The 22,363-nt window shown below is 50.3% G+C and overlaps 2 protein-coding genes across 2 annotated transcripts; both read left to right on the top strand.

The window, feature by feature from the left end:
* The first annotated feature begins 1,952 nt into the window (after window positions 1–1,952).
* acss1 (acyl-CoA synthetase short chain family member 1) lies at window positions 1,953–16,825 on the top strand. The gene is made up of 14 exons (XM_079758799.1): window positions 1,953–2,598; window positions 2,923–3,019; window positions 5,061–5,260; window positions 6,667–6,842; window positions 6,937–7,089; window positions 8,679–8,826; window positions 9,733–9,870; window positions 11,019–11,111; window positions 12,625–12,737; window positions 13,434–13,560; window positions 13,958–14,085; window positions 14,210–14,273; window positions 15,629–15,747; window positions 15,874–16,825. Exons 1-14 carry the CDS (start codon window positions 2,271–2,273, stop codon window positions 16,084–16,086), a joined length of 2,097 nt encoding a protein of 698 aa, XP_079614925.1. The 5' UTR covers window positions 1,953–2,270; the 3' UTR covers window positions 16,087–16,825.
* A 1,982-nt stretch (window positions 16,826–18,807) lies between these two features.
* Window positions 18,808–21,615, top strand: LOC307071984 (uncharacterized protein; the record flags this gene model as incomplete). Its single annotated transcript, XM_079731120.1, has 5 exons — window positions 18,808–18,928; window positions 20,024–20,065; window positions 20,302–20,429; window positions 20,720–20,746; window positions 21,562–21,615. 5 exons carry the CDS (start codon window positions 18,808–18,810, stop codon window positions 21,613–21,615), a joined length of 372 nt encoding a protein of 123 aa, XP_079587246.1.
* Window positions 21,616–22,363: the final 748 nt, after the last annotated feature.

The following is a 22,363-nucleotide window of genomic DNA, read 5'->3' as shown; positions in this document are numbered from 1 at the left end:
GTTGGCAAGATATTTACAAACCACACACTGTCTTTAATTCCAGAATGTATTTTCAAAACAAAAGCCCTGTTGATGCTGTCTCTTCTGCAGACTTTATATTGTAATATCTGTCTAGTTATGATGTACTGTGCAGTTGTGGTGGACACTGAGAACTGACTTCCTGACAGGGTTAAAGCTGTTTCTTCAACAGTTTGATAAACAAATGTATTCATGTATTCATGTTAATGAGGAGGAGGACGTGATGAGGAGGTAATGAGGAGGAGGAGGTGATTAGGAGGAGGAGGTGATGAAGAGGAAGAGGAGGAGGCGGAGGAGGTGATGAGGGGGAGGTCATGAGGAGGAGGAGTTGATTATGAGGAGGAAGAAGTGGGGAGGAGGAGGAGGTGATGAGGAGTTGATGATGAGGAGGAGGAGGTGATGAGGAGGAGGAGGTGATGAGGAGGAAGAGTAGGAGGCGGAGGAGGTGATGAGGAGGAGGTGATGAGAAGGAGGAGGTCATGAGGAGGAGGAGGTGGTGATGATGAGGAGGAGGGGATGAGGAGGAGGTGGTGATGATGAGGAGGAGGTGGTGTGAGAAGGAGGAGGAGGTGGTGATCAGGAGGAGGAGGTGGTGTGAGGAGGAGGAGGAGGTGGTGATCAGGAGGAGGTGGTGATGAGGAGGTGGGGATGAGGAGGAGGTGGTGTAAGGAGGAGGAGGAGGTGGTGATCAGGAGGAGGAGGTGGTGTGAGGAGGAGGAGGAGGTGGCGATCAGGAGGAGGTGATGATGAGGAGGTGGGGATGAGGAGGAGGTGGTGTAAGGAGGAGGAGGAGGTGGTGATCAGGAGGAGGTGGTGATCAGGAGGAGGTGGTGATCAGGAGGAGGTGATGATGAGGAGGTGGGGATGAGGAGGAGGAGGATGTGATGAGGAGGTGGTGATGATGAGGAGGATGTGATGAAGAGGTGGTGATGTGGAAGATGTGAGGAGGAGGAGGTGGTGATGAGGAGGAGGAGGTGTGAGGAGGAGGAGGTGATGAGGAGATGTGAGGAGGAGGAGGTGGTGAGGAGGATGTGATGAGGAGGTGGTGTGAGGAGGATGAGGCGGTAGTGAGGAGGTGACGCGGTTCATCTTTTGTTTCAGACCACGGCACAAACATGTTGATCTATTATTCATTTCATGATTGAGCTTCTGTAATGGGTTTAAGTAGAATCCATCCTGCAGCATTAAAAACACATTTCAAGCACATTATTAATAATGAATAACAATTAATAATTATTTATCATTGTTATTATTCCCACTATATACCTAATTATTAATTATAGTTATAATTAGTTATTATAATTTCATGGCTTTGTGTGTGTGTGTGTGTGTGTGTGTGTGTGTGTGTGTGTGTGTGTGTGTGTGTGTGTGTGTGTGTGTGCGTGTGTGTGTGTGTCTAATCCAGACAGTAGCCTAGTTGTGATGCTGTTTGGTCTTGAAAACAAGAGTGTGAACTAATCCTGGTGGAGGAGAAGTGTTTACTCAGGTTCTCCACTGCTCGACACGTCATCGTGTTTTAGCGCTAATCCGGTTGGGGGATAAAGATTTAATTTTTTGGATTATTTTTGCATTATTTTTACAGTACTCCACTCACGCCCCTAGTCGGCAGCAGTATCCCATTACGTCAATCTATTGCTTAATCAAGTAGGCCTGACATTCTCTGGCATAAAATATATTTAAACCGTTTTGTTGTTTCCAGGCGTAATCAGCGTGATTAGGGTAACAAGGTTTAATGACTCATTTGACTTGTATTCAGTAAAACCAAGCACACCGTTTATATTATGACACGTTTTTCTTATAAAATTGTCAATAATGTCTTTCTACAGGCGAGTATCCCCTTTCCGGAGACAATTCCTCTTCCTCTTCCACAAGGGGGCGCTGCAAATCTAACCCAGGCCATTAAAACCTCCACAACTACTTTCAACTTTCTTTATCAGACTCAGTGTTTCTACAGATACAGTAGGGCTGTCGCTTACAGTGTGACCTTCTAGTAGCGCTGTTCTCGGTCCTCTTAGGGTACTAGATGGTGTTTAACTGATATTCCTTGACCCTGGCTGTTACTCGGTAGGCCTTTGTGCTCACTGCACCCTGAGACGTCTGATGACACAACAGAGCGCTCCAGCCTCTCCTTCAACTCCTCCAGGCTCCACCAGCTCCAACAGCCAGGCACCCATCGTCCCCATCGTCGCCTGCAGCGACGTCCATCTGGCCGACCAGACGACGGGACACCAGGGGGCCGGCGTTGCTCGACCATGGCTGCGGTCCTCAGGAGAGGCTTCGTGCTCCGATTGAGGCTCCCCGCCCCGGGCTGGTTGCCGCTGAGGAGCGGCGGCAGGGCGATCTGCAGCAGCGCGCCCCGCCACGGGGACAGCGAGTGCTTCACGCCGACCTTGAGCGCTCGGCTCGCGGGGCTCTCCTACCCGGAGCTGCAGCAGATGTCCCGGGAAGACCCGGACACTTTCTGGGGCTCCATCGCACAGGAAAGGCTGAGCTGGACGAAGCCCTTCGAACAGGTTCAGGACTGCGACCTCGACAAGGGTCAGGTGCGATGGTTCCTGGGAGGACGGCTCAACGTGTCCGGTAGGCACGGCTGGTCGTTGGACCATCCAAAGGTTTTGCTCTAGAGACCCCGCTGCAGTCATGCATTAGATTTGATAGATAGACCAGATAGATAGACAACAGTTCCGAAATTCCTACTCTTAGACACCAAGCTGAAATGTTTTGTTACACCGCGCGCCTTCCGAGGCAACATCCGCCTCATGGTCACAGACTGAAACTAACTATCTCAACCTGTGTGTGTGTGTGTGTGTGTGTGTGTGTGTGTGTGTGTGTGTGTGTGTGTGTGTGTGTTTGTTACATGTGCGCATGCGTGTGCGCGTGTCTGTGCATGTGTGTATGAGACAGTGAACTGCCTGGACGTGCACGCGCAGACTCATCCAGAGCGAGTCGCTCTGATCTGGGAGCGAGATGAACCTGGGACCGAGGTGAAAGTGACCTATAGGTAACACGACCTTTATATGGCATTATATATTATATTATAACCTATAGGTAACACGACCCCTTATATAGTGTTACATATTATTATAACCTATAGGTAACACAACCCCTTTATAGTATTACATTATAATCGAAAGTTATTATACTAAAACACAACCGCTTATATAGTATTATATGTTATATTATAACCTATAGGTAACACGACCCCTTATATGATATTATATATTATAACCAAAGGTAGGACCCTAACATTACCCTTTTATGGTATTAAATTATTATTCATATATTATTATCATATTATTGTTTAATTGTATTATTAAAGATGTAGGTTACATACAGGTAGGACTGTAACATGATCCATGATTATACTATTATATATTATGATATATTATTATATAATATTATATATTATTGTAAATTATTATATACTATTATATATTATTAGAAACCGCTCCAAACTCACCAAGCGTCTGCTGAATGACTAAATAGCAGCAACCGCCCCTCAGTGAACAGACGCATGTCGCAGTACCCTGACCTTCTGACCTCTCACTAGTGTCTCCTCCTCCACCACACCACCCAGCTGTCAGCTCCAAGACCTCTGTCTCTGTCTCTGTGCAGACGCTTTTATCCAAGGCCACCTACAATAAGTACATTTGTCAGAGAAAGAGAAACAACAATACATCACTGTGGGTACAGTAAGAGCCAATCCCATTTCCACCCCTTACCCCTCCACCTCATCTTTCCCTTGCCCCTCAATACAGAGGGGATAAGGTAACGTTAGAAATGAGAGAAATGAGACACCCCTACATTACTGTCACGTCATCATCGCTTGGCGCTAGGGGACTGTTACGTCAACGGAGGCCACCTTCACAGCATGAGCCTGTAAGTTAATGATAACAACTCGTAAGGATTCATGACTGCTGCCAAATTTGCCGGCGGGCATTTCCTCAAAGTTCTCCCTTTCAAGTGTGGTCCTTCGGAAGCTTCATTTCAAGGGCTACGTAGCCCTACGTCTTGGCCCTAGCCCTTAACCCAAATGAGAGTTGAGACAGCCCTATCCCTCAAGTGCACGCACAAAACCAAGGGGGGGGGGGGGGGGGGGAAGGGGTGGAAATGGGATTGGCCCTAAGGATTTTCATAGAACCAGACAGTATCAGTGGTCCATTCCTCTGTTGGTGGCTAAGGAGCTACCGGCTGTCTGGTTTTCCACTCATCCTCTGAACTCAGAAGGAATGTGTGGAAAGTTCTGGAGCTTCACATCGTTTACATTCTCCCCTCAGGAAACAGCTGCAGACGTGCTCCCCAGACCCCAGGAGCTGCTGCTCACGCAACTGGGAGGGCTTTAGTATAACATCTACTACTGTTCTTTAATAGAGCAGCCTAATAACATCTACTAATGCTCTTTAATAAAGCGTCATTAATATGTAGAAGCTCTTTAATAATATCCCCATTTTGGCGGCCATCTTGTCTGTGGCCACTCTAACCCAGCCCTGCCCTGTCAGACTGACTCCTCCCCTCTGACCCAGCCCTGTCAGAGTGCGGTGCTGACTTCTCCCCTCTGACCTAGCCCTGTCAGAGTGCGGTGCTGAATCCTCCCCTCTCTGTCAGAGTGCGGTGCTGACTCCTCCCCTCTCTGTAAGAGTGCGGTGCTGACTCCTCACCTCTGTAAGAGTGCGGTGCTCACTCCTCCCCCTCTGTAAGAGTGCGGTGCTGACTCCTCCCCTCTCTGTAAGAGTGCGGTGCTGACTCCTCCCCCTCTGTAAGAGTGCGGTGCTGACTCCTCCCCTCTCTGTCAGAGTGACTCCTCCCTTCTCTGTCAGAGTGCGGTGCTGACTCCTCCCCTCTCTGTCAGAGTGCGGTGCTGACTCCTCTTCTCTCTGTCAGAGTGCGGTGCTGACTCCTCCCCTCTCTGTCAGAGTGCCGTGCTGACTCCTCCCCTCTCTGTCAGAGTCCCGTGCTGACTCCTCCCCTCTCTATCAGAGTGCGGTGCTGACTCCTCCCCTCTCTGTCAGAGTGCCGTGCTGACTCCTCCCCTCCGCCTCCAGGGAGCTGCTTGAATCCACCTGCCGATTGGCCAACGCGCTGAGGAGCCACGGGGTCCTGAAGGGCGACCGGGTGGCCATCTACATGCCCGTGTCCCCACTGGCGGTGGCGGCCATGTTGGCGTGCGCCCGCATTGGGGCGGTCCACACCGTGGTATTCGCCGGCTTCAGTTCCGAGGCGCTGGCGGGCCGCATCCAGGACGGTGAGAACGCAGCCCCCCCTACAGCAGGATCCTCACCTGGAGGGCCGGGACCCAAAAGAGTCGGGACAGTTTACATTCAGGGCGTTTTTATCCAGAGCGACTTACAAGTACATTCGTCAGAAGAATGAGAAAATACAATCTATTTCTGTCGGTACAGTAAAGACGTTCATAGAACCAAGATAGCTAAGCACTGTCTCTATGTGCCAGGACGTACAACACACAATAAGAGCGTAAGAGGGGTTTGGGGGTATGGGGAAGTAAGGAGGAAGGCTATACAAAGTCTAGGTGAACTCTGAACAAATGAGTCTTGAGCCTCTTGAGGAAGCTAGACTCCCCCCCGACCCCCCGCAGATAGGGACCCAGTCGGAGGGGATCGAGAAAGGAGCGTTTGTCAATAAAGTTTCAGAATGCTCAGAAGAAGGCTAACCTTAATCTGTACCTTTAAAGGTTGTATCAGCGATGCTAGGCCAGAACATAAATGATCACATTAATCTGATCTCTCCTCACAATCCGCTAGCTGCCCCCCCCCCATAAGCAGGCCATCAAAAAAACCTGTCTCTGTAGGCAACCTATGCACTCAGATCATACACAAAAACAGATGGTACTACCAACCACTCAAAACCAAAATAAGTAGTATTCCAACCAACCACTGACAAGGGTTGGGTGTTGTGGGGTTTTACACTCGTGCACGCGAAGTGCAGGAGGGTGAGGGACTCACCAACGTGTATCAACGTGTATCAACGTGTATTTTCCAAGACAAGAATAAGTTTCGGGAAGATTATGGAAAGGTGTTAAGAACTAAAATAACAAAAAGATTTTAAATCGGATGCCCAGGCTGCGCCGGAAGGGGCGAGCTGGCTTTATTTGTTTTGTATCTCGCTTCAAACACCAACAGAAGTGACGTCACCCAACGTCGCTGGTAAGACATTAAAACATTATTCATGACATTAAGACATTATTCATGACATTAAGACATTATTCATGTCCCTCTCTGGCTCCAACCACAACACCTCAAGGTCAGATTGGCAGAAGTCACATGACACCTGACCGACCTTCACCTGTTTACACACAAACATGGGCTCTGTTTCCATGGAGATAACAATGAGTCCGAAACAAGGAAGCGGGAACAAAGGCCCTGCACTGGGAACAATTCAGCTCACCAGCAGGACTTTTTTTTTTGATTTCCTGTCCCCAGGCCAGTATTAGATGGTGCTGACGTAGTTAACTCCGTCCTCAGCCCAGTGTAGGGTGGTGGTGCCGTAGTTAACTCCGTCCTCAGCCCAGTGTAAGGTGGTGGTGCCGTAGTTAACTCCGTCCTCAGCCCAGTGTAAGGTGGTGGTGACGTAGTTAACTCCATCCTCAGCCCAGTGTAAGGTGGTGCTGATGTAGTTTAACTCCGTTCCTAGCCCAGTGTAAGGTGGTGGTGACCTGTAACCAGGCGGTCCGTGGGGGGCGGGCCATCGACCTCAAGACCACGGTGGACGCGGCCGTCAGGACCTGTCCGTCTGTCAAGCACGTCTTCGTGGCCCAGCGCACCAGTAGCCCCGCCCCGAAGGGGGACCTGGACGTCCCATTGGAGGAGGTGAGCTGACTTTGATGGATTAATGGTTAACCAGGTAACCATGGTAGCAGTGTAGATGTCATTGTTAACTTGAGTTTTTTGGTGTGGATACCAGGCGATGGGCCGTGAGTCGGCGGACTGCCCCCCCGAGCCGATGGACAGCGAGGACCCCCTCTTCATGCTCTACACGTCGGGCAGCACGGGGAAGCCCAAGGGCATCGTGCACACGCAGGCCGGCTACCTGCTGTACGCTGCGCTGACACACCAGGTACACCGCCGCGCCGCCAGCTCAGCCCGCCAGTTGGCTTAATTTGTTTGTTTAGTTTAGCGTTTGGAGGGACAGAGGGGAAGAGGCGTTCCTCTCTCTTCAACTCTGAGGTCCTTGTGTTTCTGTGGTCAAATACTTCTGGCACCAGTTCACAACACTTCACAGAATATTAATAAGAATCATTAACCCTCCATAACCATTGATTTATGACATGTGGCATTAACCATCAGAGCCAGCCGCCACCTGCTGAGTCGAGCGATAGGCCTGATGCCATAAACACCTGGACGCCACGCTCACCCGCACAGTGACAAACAACAACCCTGGATACAAGAGCTTTACTCCTTAGTGAGGGGACAGGAGACATTACTGAGGGGACAGGAGACAGAAGACAAGACTCAGGAGACAGGAGACATGACTGAGTAGACAGGAGACCTCACTGAGGAGACAGGAGACATGACTGAGGAGACAGGAGACATCACTTAGGAGACAGGAGACATCACTGAGGAGACAGGAGACATCACTGAAGAGACAGGAGACAGAAGACAAGACTCAGGAGACAGGAGACATCACTGAGGAGACAGGAGACATCACTGAAGAGACAGGAGACAGAAGACAAGATTCAGGAGACATCTCTGAGGAGACAGGAGACAGAAGACAAGACTTAGGAGACAGGAGACATGACTGAGTAGACAGGAGACATCACTGACCAGACAGGAGACATGACTAAGGAGACAGAAGACATCACTGAGGAGACAGGAGACATCGCTGAGGAGACAAGAGACATCACTGAGGAGACAAGAGACATCACTGAGGAGACAAGAGACATCATTTAGGAGACAGGGCCTTTTAGGGCCTCTGCGTGTTATTCTAGCTAAACCTCAGCACAAACATCTCTTTATCCATGTGTGTGTGTGTGTCTGTGTGTGTGTGTGTTTATTTTTGGGATTTGACTATAAATCCAAAGCTGACATGATGTTGGTGATAATAATTCAATAAAAACATAATTTTGTTGCTAATTTCCAAAGCTGATTATAAGCTTATAGATAACGAACCAGAGAGAGAGAGAGAGAGAGAGAGAGAGAGAGAGAGAGAGAGAGAGAGAGAGACAGAGAGAGAGAGAGAGAGGTGGGAGAGAGAGAGGTGGTAGAGAGAGAGGGAGCACGCTGGTCTGTTGGCGGTTGAACTCTTTTAATCAGGTGTTTAACAGGGCGAGGGCAGTTGGTTCCACAGGAAATCAAACCGTCTACCCCTCCACCAACCCCAGCCCAAACACACACACACACACACACACACACACACACACACACACACACACACAGCCAGACAAAGAGTTCAGAGGACTGGCTCCCAACTGTGAGTGTGTTTGTGTGTGTTTGTGTCCTGATCCCTGTGTGTGTGTGTGTGTGTGTGCGTGTGTGTGTGTGTGTTTGTGTGTGTGTGTTTGTGTGTATGTGTCCTGATCCCTGTATGTGTGTGTGTCTGTGTGTGTGTGTCCTGATCCCTGTGTGTGTGTGTGTGTGTGTGTGTGTGTGTGTTTCGTGTGTGTGTGTGTCCTGATCCCTGTGTGTGTGTGTGTGTGTGTGTCCCAGTGTGTGTTTGGTTACCGTCCTGGCGATGTGTTCGGCTGCATGGCGGATATCGGCTGGATCACGGGTCACTCCTACGTGGTGTACGGCCCGCTCTGCAACGGGGCCACCAGCGTGCTGTTCGAGAGCACGCCCACCTACCCCGACCCGGGTAGGAGACCACGCTACATGCTAACACACGCTACATGCTAACAATAACAAGACTACAAGGTGGTACAAGATCCACCACCCGAGCAACGTCAAAAGGCAATTGTATTATCCCCTTCTGCAGAACATCTTTTGCTCAAACTTGCTTTTCAATAAAAGGGACAAAGTTATGGAACAAAGTTATAGAAGACCACTTGAAACATAACCCTACATTTTTCACGTTCAAAAGAACACAAAAATGTGTCTGATTCAGCAACAATCTTGCTCTCATATTTAGTTTTTACACTGTGCTTTCTCTGTATGTCTTATTTTCTCTTCCATTTATCTCACTTCCATTTTCATTTTAGTATTTTTAATAATGTTAATCTGTATTATTATTTTTAACCAAAAGCCCTACTAGGGACAAATGTTGTGTATTTACTTTGGTTAAAAAACACTATGATGCATACATCAGATGACTGTTTCACACTTATCTATGTTTTTGTATCTGTCCCTATTCAAATAAAACCTAAATAAATAACACATGCCAACACATGCAAGAGTAAGCTAACACAGGCTAGATTGTGCTAACACACGGTAACACATGGTAACACACAGTAACACACACGAAAACACGCTAGAGCACGCCCACCAGGAGACCATGCTACACGCTAACACATGTTAACAAACGCTAACACCCGCTAGAGCACGCTAATATCCGCTACCTAGCTAACGCATGCTACACACAGTAACTAACGCTAGAGCACGTTAACACATGCTTTCACATGATAACATATGCTAACCCACGCTAAAACGTGTGTGTGTCTGTGTGCATGTGTGTGTGTGTGCGAGTGTGTGTGTGTGTGTGTGTGTGTGTGTGTGTGTGTGTGCGAGTGTGTGTGTGTGTGTGTGTGTGTGTGTGTGTGTCCAGGCCGGTACTGGGAGGTGGTGGAGCGACTGGGGATAAATCAGTTCTACGGCGCCCCCACCGCGCTGCGCCTCCTGCTGAAGTACGACAAGAGCTGGGTGACCCGCTACGACCGGTCCTCACTACGCACACTGGGATCAGGTACACACACACACACACACACACACACACACACACACACATCGGGAACAGGTACACACACACACACACACAAACACGCACACACACACACACACACACACACTGGGAACAGGTACAAACAAACGCACACACACATACACACACATGCACGCACACACATACACACACACACACACACAAAGACACAAACACACACACACACACACACTGGGAACAGGTACAAACAAACGCACACACACACATGCACGCACACACGTACACACGCACACACACACACAAAGACACAAACACTCACACACTGGGATCAGGTACACGCACACACACACACACACACTGGGATCATGTCAGCACACAAACACACACATACACAAAATATGCGAAAACACTTCACACAATACTGAGGAGACAGAAGAGGAGAGAGGAGGAGAGGAGAGGAGGAGAGGAAGCGAGCGAGGGCAGGAAGAGCGTAGTCTTCCTACCACTAGTATGGGTGGTAGGGAACAAGAAGAGTCAAGGGTCCGCAGGGAACCAACTCATCGTGTGAGAGAGGTCAGAGGTCAGAGGTCAGCGTGTCTCCAGCGTGTCTCAGAGGTCAGAGGTCAGCGTGTGTCCAGGTCCCCTTCCCTGCAGGAGGACCTTTCCAGTTCCACAGCTAGACCCCAGAGCCTCTGTCCTAGCCCCCCCGTCCCCCCCCCCCCCCTCCCACCGGCCCCCCACTCCATCTAACGGATTCCTCCGGTCGCCCTGGTAACGATCAGCTATGCGCTGGCCCAGTTCTGCTGAATGAAAACTTTTGTTGCTCCGCCAATGGGGGCGGGACCGCGGCCCTATTGGCAGGGGAATCAATGAGGGCGGGACCGCGGCCCTATTGGCATGGCAGCCAATGGGGCGGGAGTGGGACCTATTGGCTGCCCAGACAATGGGGGCACGGTTCCGAAATGTTGACCCATATTCCTCCTATAAGCTCTGATATCCTGTTATTGTCTTCAGCGAGAAAAAAATAAAACTACCGTTGATTTCTCTACAATTTACTGTAAATTACTATTAATTTATTGCATGTCTTCCTCTCTCTTACACTCTCTCTTACTGCCCCATCTCCCTGACTTCCTGTCCCCCTGATTCTCTGTCCCCTGACTTCCTGTCTGCAGTGGGCGAGCCGATAAACCACGAGGCGTGGGAGTGGTTCCACCGCGTGGTGGGGGAGGGCCGCTGCCCCCTGGTGGACACCTGGTGGCAGACAGGTGAGTCCCACTACAGGTACAGTCTCACTACAGGTACGGTCTCACTAAGATACGGTGCCTCTACGGTGAGTTCTCACTACTGTCTCACTAATGGCGCGTTTCCTCCGGCGGGTTTGGCTAGGTCCAGTACGATGAGGTCCGGTAGTGAAGGTGCGGTTTGGCCCAGCTCAGTTACGGCTCGCGTTTCCACCGCGACAGTACCCTTAAGGTGGGGCGGGGTTTAAGCCGGATGGCGATAGCCTACGTAAGCATTGTGACCTAATAGCAGCCCGACACAGTGTAGCCTGCTAATAAATCCAAGGAAAAAGAAGAACACAACACAATGAACAAAGACCAACAATGCAGGACGTCCAAGAAGGACGGTAAACCTTTGCACAACATTTTCTTCAATAAACAAAGCTTTCACAGTGGTCCAGAAATACCTTGCGCGAACTGTGTTGGTTTGATATTATCCCCCTGTCGCACAGAAGTGATGATTCTGTCAAATGTGTAGCTCGAACTTGTTGGCACCTTTTCAGACCGCTTGACACCCCAACAGAGGAGTACTGAGAGATAAGTACGGCATATCAAGGCTAAGTCCGGACCCCGCCCACTTTTGGCGGTGGAATCGCAAACCGTTCCGCACCTATTCATGCCGAACCGACACACACCCGCCGGTGGAAACACACTAAGGTATGGTCTCACTAAGGTACGGTCCCACTAAGGTATGGTCTCACTCATTACATCCTGAGGGTCATCACCTGTCACTCATTCACCTGTCACTCATCCACCTGTCACTCATTCATAGCATGTGGTGACTGAGCTGACTGTAAACTGGCCCCTAAAGCCATAAACCATAAACCTCTGAACACCTGGCTCTATACCTTGCCAGCGCTGTGATTGGTCAGTGCATGTATGGGGAGCCACACCGTGGGGGAATAGAACCTGAAGCCTGTGATTGGTCAGTGGGCGGAGCCATACCGTAGGGGATTAGAACCTGAAGCCTGTGATTGGTCAGTGGGCAGAGCCATACCGTAGGGGATTAGAACCTGAAGCCTGAGTCCAGGTCTGTGTTTGTCAAACCAACACAAGTTTTGTTATTACTTCTGTGCTGAAGTGATAATAAAGTTGTTATCTTTCAGGCCTTGACCCTCTGGACCTCTGGTGTTAAAGTGATAAAGGGTTAAAGTGTTAGTGTTAAGATTGTTTAAGTGTTAAAGTGTTAGTGTGGTTTGACCCACCACACTAACATGTTATTACAGCAGGTCGCACCCTGATGGTCCGTTCACTTTAACTAAATATCACTTACCCTCTGGATGTTGATGAGGAGACCGTCTGTCGGTCTGCTAGTCCGTCTGTCAGTCTGTCTGTCTTTCTGTGTGTGTGTGTGTGTGTGTGTGTGTCTTTTACAAACATTTAACATTTAACACATTTTCTCTCCCCCTCTTCTCCCCCTCTCCCCCCCTTCTCTTTCTCCCCCTCTCCCCTCTCTCTCCCCCCTCTCCTCCCTCCCTCACCCCTCTCCCCCCTCCAGAGACAGGAGGGGTGTGTATCGCCCCCCATCCCGCGGAGGACGGAGCCCCCATCGTCCCGGCAATGGCCATGAGGCCGTTCTATGGAGTGGAGCCTGTCTTGCTAGGAGACAAGGTGAGAGGAGACTAGGAGAGAGGAGACTAGAAGACAGGAGACCAGATGAGAGGAGACAAGGTGAGAGGAGACTAGAAGACAGGAGACAAGGTGAGAGGAGACTAGGAGACAAGGGGACAGGAGACAAGAGGACAGGAGACAAGGGGAGAGGAGACAAGTTGAGCAGAGACAAGGAGACAAGGTGAGAGGAGACACAGGGACAGTGGGCAATTAGGCTCATATATTTGAGTGACAAAGGTACAATAACATAGAGCAATCATACAACAATCATTGGAAAATTACAATAACCCGAGAACTCTTTTGGGAGTTCACCCTGCGTCTCTATATTAGCTTCACAAGGAGAAGCCCAATGCATTGGTAAAAGCAAGGACTTCCTGTACAGCGTTCTCAGGATGCCGAGGACAGCTCTGCCCCCCAATAAAACTCTAGTATCGGCTAACCAGATGGTCGTCAATAATAGATGGAAACCCTCACCCTAACCCTGGGGTACAAATAAAGTTACCTTACCTGATGTGAGCAACAGAGGGAGACATAGCCGTGCCTTCTGAGTTGGAGCCTTTGACCCTTGACCCTCCCCAAGGGGGTCAAGGAAATAGCACATACCAACACAGGGCAGTTAGAGACATGGGATGTGTCCATTACTCTATCTTTCTCACTCTATCACTATATACATGTATGTGTGTGTCTGTGCTCCAGGGGGAGTGTCTTCAGGGCCCTGGGGTCCGAGGAGCTCTGTGTATAAAGAAGGCGTGGCCCGGCCTCGCCCGCACCATCTACGGAGACCACCAGAGATACCTGGATGCCTACTTCAAACCCTACCCCGGTTAGTAACCAGGAGACACAGTCCTCCACCTAGCTGGGTAGAGACACAGTCCTCCACCTAGCTGGTTAGAGACACAGTCCTCCACCTAGCTGGGTAGAGACACAGTCCTCCACCTAGCTGGTTAGAGACACAGTCCTCCACCTAGCTGGTTAGAGACACAGTCCTCCACCTAGCTGGTTAGAGATACAGTCCTCCATTTAGCTGGTTAGAGACACAGTCCTCCACCTAGCTGGTTAGAGATACAGTCCTCCACCTAGCTGGTTAGAAACACAGTCCTCCACCTGGGTAGGTGATACAATCATTAATGATATACTGTATCTTTCTAGATCTATAGATATGTTTGTATATAGGTATCTAGTGATAGATGGTTCGGTGTGTCTGACCTCTGACCTCTCAGGTCACTACTTCACGGGGGACGGGGCGTGGCGCTCTGAGGACGGCTTCTACCAGATCACCGGCCGCACCGACGACGTCATCAACATCAGCGGACACCGGCTGGGCACGGCGGAGATAGAGGACGCACTGGTGGGACACGCACACACACACACACACACTCACACGAGCATGCGCACTAAACCACACACAGACACACACTAAACGTATGTGTGCGTGTCTGTGTGTGTGTGTGTGTGTGTGTGTGTGTGTGCAGGACGAGCACCCAGCTGTTCCAGAGGCGGCGGTCATCGGCGTGCCACACAGCATCAAAGGAGAAGGTGAGGAGGAGCTCTGGACACCTGGGGCCCGCCAGGTGTGTCCCCGTGGGGAAGGGACACACCTGGCGGGCCCCCTCAGTAACTGGCTGACGAAGCGTCATGTCTCTGCCGGTCTCACCAACGCGTAGTTTCAGACGTCCTTGTGCCCGTCCTGATGCATTCTTCTCCTTGATGAGAAAACAGGAAACTCTGTCCTCTGTAAACATTATCTGATTTGATCATTGACAATTGTGATGTGGGGTCTCATAGTGGTGACTTCTCAGTTGGACCCTTTGACCCTTGACCACCCCTTGGGTGTCAGCGAAAAGGCATAAACAACAAATGGCAGTTATAGAAACAGAATGCGAAAATATAATTTTTGCATTACATTCTCCATCAAAGCCGCTTGTTCTGACTGGTCCTGGGGACAGTTGTCTGCTACTGATGCTAATTGGCTCATAACGGCTGAGCCATCCGTCACAATCACAATCCACTTCCTGTAGTGTACCGTGACCTCCTGTCATCCCGGCTGCTTTGAGTCCTCTGCAGCCCGATGCTCTGCGCTCTCCTGCCCCCTGGTGGTCGTCTGAAGGAATAGCAGTTGGAAAACGAGGAACAGTTGGAAAGATAAAAAAATAACAGACAGAGAGGTAATAAGTCACCAGAAAACCAGCCCTGACTTGAACATGAGATAAGGGGATCCTAGCAGAGGGCTGTCAGGAGGAGGAACAGACACCTCTGTTGGGAATCCCCTTGGGGTACGGCCCTTAGTTGACTCTTGTGCCCTTGGCTGACTCTGCCTTTGTCTGGTTGACTGGTTTCATACATGAGGGCGAGATATTACTTGTACTGCCTCAAAACCTTGTGATCTCCCATACGAGGAGAAACAGTTTAAAGGTTAATGGAAGCTGGCAGCCTTATATATGGAATGATTAATGAAAGCACTACATATAGCTGTGCTAGGGGTAGCTGGAGTTCGATGGGCTAGGTGGAGTTAGCAGGGGCTAGGTTGGGTTAGCTAGGGCTAGGTGGGGTTAGCATGGGCTAGGTAGGGTTAGCAGGGGCTAGGGCTAGGTGGGGTTAGCAGGGGCTAGGTAGGGTTAGCAGGGGCTAGGGCTAGGTGGGGTTAGCAGGGGCTAGGGCTAGGTGGGGTTAGCAGGGGCTAGGTAGGGTTAGCAGGGGCTAGGGCTAGGTGGGGTTAGCAGGGGCTAGGGCTAGGTGGGGTTAGCAGGGGCCAGGGCAAGGTAGGGTTAGCAGGGGCTAGGCAGGGTTAGCTAGGGCTAAGTAGGGTTAGCAGGGGCTAGGTAGGGCTAGCTAGGGCTGGGGTGAGCAGGTGTTTCTTCTGTTCTGTTGACATTTTCCTCCTGCTCCACCAGTGCCGTTCGCCTTCCTGGTTCTGAAGGACGGGGACAAGAAACAGGAAGTCATCCTGGAGGAACTCAGACTCCTGGTGGCCACAAAGATCGCCAAGTACGCCATCCCCGACCACTTCCTGGTAAGATGAGGCCCCTCCCTCCCTCCCTCCCTCCCTCTCTCTACCACACAGCAGATGGCGCTCTTGACCCTGACCTGCGACCCCCTGACCTGCGACCCCGTGACCCCTGACCCTCTGTGTCCCCAGGTGGTGAAGCGGCTCCCTAAGACACGCTCGGGGAAGATCATGCGGCGCATTCTGCGGACGGTGGCGCTGGGCGGGGCCACGGAGCCGGGGGGCGGGGCCGGGGCGCTGGGGGACACGTCCACGCTGGACGACCCCTCCGTTGTCACGGAGATCATCACCGCCCACGCCCGCTACAAGGAGGAGCAGGAACAGAAGAAGAAGAGGAGCTCCTGAGCAGGGCGAGCGGGAGAGAGAGAGAGAGAGAGAGAGAAAGAGAGAGAGAGAGAGGGGGCGAGAGAGAGAGAGAGGGAGAGAGAGAGAGAGAGAGAGAGAATCCTCCTCTGAGCCTCGCCGTGGCCGGTTGGTTCGCTCTCTGCTCTCTGCTCTGCAGACATGGACTCATCTCAGCTGACTGAATCAAGTTATGAATGAGTTGATTGATTATAGAATTTTAATATTTTTCCGAGGGTAAGAAGGTTTTATTTGGTCTAGCAGCGTGACCCAGCGACCTCGCTGTGTCTCACGGGCCGCTGGTCCTCTGTTGACGTCACACATTCCACTGATGAGCAGCTATGATGTCAAAGTCATCACAAACATAACCTCTATCACAACGCACCATAGCTGAACACACACACGCACACATGACACACGCAGTCAAACATGTACACACTCACACAAATATGAACTCACACACACACACATAACCACATGCATACAAATATGAACACACACACACACACGTGAACACACGCAGACACACATGAAGACACACACGCACACATGAACACGCACACTTACACTTATACACACACACTCACACTCCGATGTGCCTTTATGACATGTTTTATGAAATATTTATACTACATAATGATGGTTGATTGGTCCAATAGGCTTTAAATACAATGATTTATAATTACAGAAAAGTTACATTTCCTATCACAAACACATTTCTGATTCTATATTATTAATCTAAATAAATGACATTCAAACCTGCAGGCTTTCAATGTATTTTCTCAAGTCAACCATCCATCGTTTAAGAACTAGAAAATAGTTATTGATGCAAATAATTATTGGTCAGTAATTAATCAATAATAACCCTAAGTATAGACTTCCAGTAAAGCATTTGGACGCCAGCGACAGGGAGACAAACACGGCCATGTCCTAACCAATAAGCAACAGGCAGGGTCCGCCCTTCCCCCTGTGGGTCTGTTTCACTCAGGAGGAGGAGTTACTACTGCTGGTCGACACACCAGGGGGCGGTGTTACTGCCTGTCGACCCCTAGGGGGCGGTGCCGCTGCTGGTCGACACCAGGGGGTGGTGTTACTGCTGGTCTACACCAGGGGGCGGTGTTACTGCTAGTCACCAGGGGAAAGTGTTACTGCTGGTCGGCACCAGCGGTCGTGTTACTGCTGGACTACACCAGGGGGCGGTGTTACTGCTGGTCAACAGGGGGAAGTGTTACTGCTGGTCGGCACCAGGGGGCGTGTTACTGCTGGTCGACGCCAGCGGGTGGGGTGAATTAGGGCACACAAGGACGTTTTTTGTGACGCACCATATAAAAACCATAAATTATGAAGACAACTTTCTGCAAGCAATGCAGATCTGTTTTCAGTTGCATGTCTCTAAAGAAAAAAACTTAACAACACCCTTATAACATAATAACGCCCTTATAAAGCATACTAAAGTTAAAACAATGCTCTTCTTGGCTTGCTTTGGGCAGTTGTCTGATTGTCATTAGATGGTCTTGAACCTGAAGGCTATTAGCATGTGTGTGCTACATTACACAGCGCGGTGGGGAGAGGCCTAGCATTCCCACTCATGGATGGACCCGGTGGTTTACCCATGATGCATTGCCATAATGAACCTTGGGGTTAGGGTTAGGGCCAGGGTGGCAGATGTCTGTCTCCACCCTGTCTATCTTCACAGTCTGAAGGTGGACACGTGCTGCAGTGGTCAGTGTGCTCCATTTCTGTCACTTAATATTTCACAATGCGTCCACATCAACGAATACTGTTTCATGCGGTTGTTCCATGAGTTCAACCTATGAGGGTGCGTGTGTGTGTGTGTGTGTGTATGTGTGTGCGCGCGCGTGTGTGTGTGTGTGTGCGTGCATGTGTGTGTGTGCGTGTGAGTGTGTGTGCGTGCGTGTATATGTGTGCGTGTGTGTGTGTGTGTGTGCGTGTATGTGTGAGTGTGTGTGTGTGTGTGTGTGTGCGTGTGTGCGTGTGTGTGGTGGGGGGTTGTCAGGAGGCATTCTGCCATCGATCTGGTAAATGAAACAGAGCCAGAAATAGATGGGCGTCAACCACGAGGCCGACGCCCCAAAAGCAACCCAAGCAGGGGGCGGAGCTTAAAGAGGAGGGAGGAGGAGGGTGTGTGTGTGTGTGTGTGTGTGTGTGTGTGTGTGTATGTGTGTGTGTGTGTGTTTCAGCTGAGTCAGAGCAGATTGAGAGACAGAAAGCACTCTCATCTCCTCCTCCGGTCACCTTTAGTCCTCCCTCTCGTGTGTGTGTGTGAGTGCCTCTCTTCCTCCTCTTCTCTACATCTTCTCCCTTCTCCCATAACTCTCTCTTTCTGGACCCCTCCCTCCCTCTGTCTCGCTCTCTCTCTCTCCCCCTCCTCTTACACTCTCACTCTTTCTCTCTCTCTCTCTCTCTCCCTCTCCCCTCCTCTCACACTCTCTCTCTCACTCTCTCTCTCTCTCTCCCTCTCTCTCCCTCTCTTTAAAAGCAGGCCTGCAGAGGTCTTTACCACACAGTCCTCTCCTCTGTGAGACCGTCCAGACCTGAACCAGAACCAGACCCTGAACCGGACCCTCAGAAACGGATCAGACCGACTAGAGCAGCAGCAGCCCCAAGCTCCGGAGAGGCCAGGACCAGGACCATCGAACCCAGGACCCAGGAGGGACAGGAACTAAGACCAGAGACCCCCGAAGACCAGAGAGCCCCAGAGAGATGGACTCGTTCAGGAAGGGTTTCTCCGCGGCTAAAGACGGCGTCTCCGCGGCCGCCGAGAAAACCAAGACGGGCGTGGGAGAGGCAGCGAGCAAGACCAGGGACGGGGTCCTGTTTGTGGGTAAGAGAGGGGGGGGGGGGGGGGGGGGGGAGAGAGAGAGAGAGAGAGGTCTTCCCATGATGCATTGCCATAATGAACCCTGGGGTTAGGGTTAGGCCCAGGGTGGCAGACGTCTGTCTCCACCCTGTCTGTCTGCACCGTCTGCAGGTGGAGATGTGCTGCAGTGGTCAGTGTGCTCCAGGGTTGGGGGTTCAAATCCCTCAACACACACGATGTATTTTCTTACTTTTCTGTCACTTGATATTTTACAATACGTCAATTTCAACGAATACTGCTTCATGCGGTCTTTCCATGAGTTAAAGCTATGAGTTTGTGTGTGTTTCTGTGTGCTTGTATGCGCGCACACGCGTGTGTGTGTTTCATGCGGTCGAGAGAGAGGGATAAAGAGAGAGAGGGAGAGGGAGAGAAAGAGAAAGAGAGAGAGAAAGAGAGAGACACAGAGAGAGAGAGAGAGAGGAAGCTGCAATGAGAGGTTTGAACATAATTCCTGATACATAATTGATATCAAAGAGATCAGGTGGAATATTATTGATCCAGACGGGAAATCAGGACGGATGATGCATCAAGAGAGATATAACAGGAGGAGAGGAGGAGGGAGGGGGAGAGGGGGAGGGGTGGAGGGAGGGAGGGGGAGAGGGGGAGGGATGGAGGGAGGGAGGGAGGGGAGTATAGCACTCTGCCCGGTCCCATCACACCAGAGTGCTCCATTACACACTCTGCTGTTGTCCGCTGTGTGTTTTTGTGTGGTGTGTGTGTGTGTGTGTTATTATATAATGCACACACACAGCCTGCATATATTATACATATTATCATATCATATTTAATATTAAGTTTGTTGTGTTAAAGACTCAGAAAGGTAGATAGACAGGTCACAGGTAGAAAGGCAGCAGGTAGCAGGTAGACAGGCATTAGGTAGACAGGCAGCAGGTAGAAAGGTAGCAGGTAGACAGGCAGCAGGTAGCAGGTAGACAGGCATTAGGTAGACAGGCAGCAGGTAGAAAGGTAGCAGGTAGACAGGCAGCAGGCAGACAGGTGGAAGGTAGACAGGCAGCAGGTAGACAGGTAGACAGGTAAAGTTGTGCTCTTCTCTTCCAGGGAACAAGACCAAGGACAGCTTGGTGTCCAGCGTAAACACAGGTACAGCTGCCGTGTGTCCCCACGCCTGCTCCTGATTGGCTGACGACCAGGGGAGGAACACACTCACACATTCATAGATCCATATGTTAGTTTGTTATATGTAACGGACATCGTTGTGTATTGTTGCGTACATTGTTGTGTTTATTGTTGTGTACATCATTGTGTGTTGCTGTGTACATCCTTGTTGTGTACATCCTTGTGCGTTGTTGTGTACATCGCTGTGATCCTCTGTCCAGTGGCCCAGAAGAGCACTGAGCAGGCTAACCTGGTAGCGGACTCGGCCGTCTCAGGAGCCAATGAGGTGGCTCAGGCCACGGTGGACGGGGTGGAGCAGGCCGCGCTCGCTAGCGGATTGGTCAAGCCCGTGAGTTTCAGCTCTCGCTGACAAATCAAACCAACCTGACTGGTCCAGATACACAACATGAACATGAACACCACATCTGGTTCTATGCTAGCTGTCTAGCTGTACCTGGTGCTATGCTAGCTGTACCTGGTGCTAGTTGTTTAGCTATAGCGGGTTATATGCTAACTGTCTAGCTGTACGGGTCACTTCTTCTTTACAGGCACATGCTGTATTCCACTGTACCGTGTTGTGTTGTTTTCTTTAATAATTGTTTCCTTTTGTATAACTCGCTGGTGATTGGCCGGAATCAGGGGGAGGAGGGACCAGTGGCTGATGAGGTGCCTGATTGGTTGGGGAAGGGGACTGACAGCATGGCATGATGGCGGCCGCATTCACTGCCTTTAAGGAACCAAATAACTCTGTAGCTCTCTAACCCCATCAATATGAACTCATATTACAACCTCAACTCATATTACAAACTCAACTCATATTAGAACCTCACTTTAGATCTATTTGATTAGAACTTTGTGTACGAACCCAAAAACAACAAATTCCTCCTGACTTTACTACCCTAAAAATACTAATTCGTCCTCCGTCCAAACAACTAACTCCTCTTCTGTCGCCTTAAAACTAATAACTCCTCCTCTACTGTCAAAACAACTAACTCCTCCTCTACTGTCAAAACTACTAACTCCTCTACTGTCAAAACCACTAACTCCTCCTCTATTGTCAAAACTACTAACTCCTCCTCTACTGTCAAAACTACTAACTCCTCTACTGTCAAAACCACTAACTCCTCCTCTATTGTCAAAACTACTAACTCCTCCTCTACTGTCAAAACCACTAACTCCTCCTCTACTGTCACCTTAAAACCACTAACTCCTCCTCTACTGTCACCTTAAAACCACTAACTCCTCCTCTACTGTCACCTTAAAACCACTAACTCCTCCTCTACTGTCACCTTAAAACCACTAACTCCTCCTCTACTGTCACATTAAAACCACTAACTCCTCCCTGCTATCCTCAAGAGGCTTTACACCAAATGTACCCGCCTACTGTATTCGCCCTTATCTCTGGAATAGATCTGTTTCTAACCCTGTGTCTGTCTGTCTGTCTGTCTGTCTGTCTGTCTATCTATCTGTCTGTCTGTCTGTCTGATGCTCCCAAGGTGGAGGGAGAAGCCGAACCAGTTCAGACCGCCTCCTAGGGGTCATCAACACCACCACTAGTACACCTCCACCTGTCCTCACCTCCACCTCTACACCTCCACCTGTCCTCACCTCCACCTCTACACCTCCACCTGTCCTCACCTCCACCTTTACACATCCACCTCTACTCCTCCACCTGTCCTCACCTCCACCTCCACCTGTACTCACCTCCACCTCTACACCTCCACCTGTACTCACCTCCACCTGTCCTCACCTCCACCTCTACACATCCACCTCTACACCTCCACCTGTCCTCACCTCCACCTCTACACATCCACCTGTCCTCACCTCCACCTGTCCTCACCTCCACCTCTACACCTCCACCTGTCCTCACCTCCACCTCTACACCTCCACCTGTCCTCACCTCCACCTCTACACCTCCACCTCTACACCTCCAACTGTCCTCACCTCCAACTGTACTCACCTCCACCTTTACACCTCCACCTCTACACCTCCACCTTTACACCTCCACCTGTCCTTAACTCCACCTCTACACCTCCAACTGTCCTCACATCCACCTCTACACCTCCACCTCTACACCTCCACCTTTACTCACCTCCACCTGTCCTCACTGGAGGGGATTCATTAGCACCACAACATGTCTTACTAAAGCATTTTAACATGAAAAACATTCATTCATTCACAATAATAACTATTGTTAAAGATAATCAATGAATTAGCAAGTGTTTGTTTCTTTCTCTCACCCTCTCTCTCTCTCTCTCTCTCTCTCATCAGTGACTTCCTGGC

This window comes from Pollachius pollachius (genome assembly GCF_949987615.1).
Source record: "Pollachius pollachius genome assembly, chromosome: 2".
NCBI classification, from domain to species: domain Eukaryota; kingdom Metazoa; phylum Chordata; class Actinopteri; order Gadiformes; family Gadidae; genus Pollachius; species Pollachius pollachius.
The sequence above is the reverse complement of the archived record's forward strand: the minus strand, read 5'-3'. Positions and strand labels throughout refer to the sequence as shown.

What these genes read in the sequence shown, in the direction of transcription:
- acss1 (XM_079758799.1), top strand. Translation starts at nt 2,271, where the DNA reads ATGGCTGCGGTCCTCAGGAGAGGCTTCGTGCTCCGATTGAGGCTCCCC. An exon ending in TGGACGTCCCATTGGAGGAG is followed by an intron (nt 6,843 to 6,936) that starts GTGAGCTGACTT and finishes TGTGGATACCAG; the next exon opens with GCGATGGGCCGTGAGTCGGC. An exon ending in ACTACGCACACTGGGATCAG is followed by an intron (nt 9,871 to 11,018) that starts GTACACACACAC and finishes TCCTGTCTGCAG; the next exon opens with TGGGCGAGCCGATAAACCAC.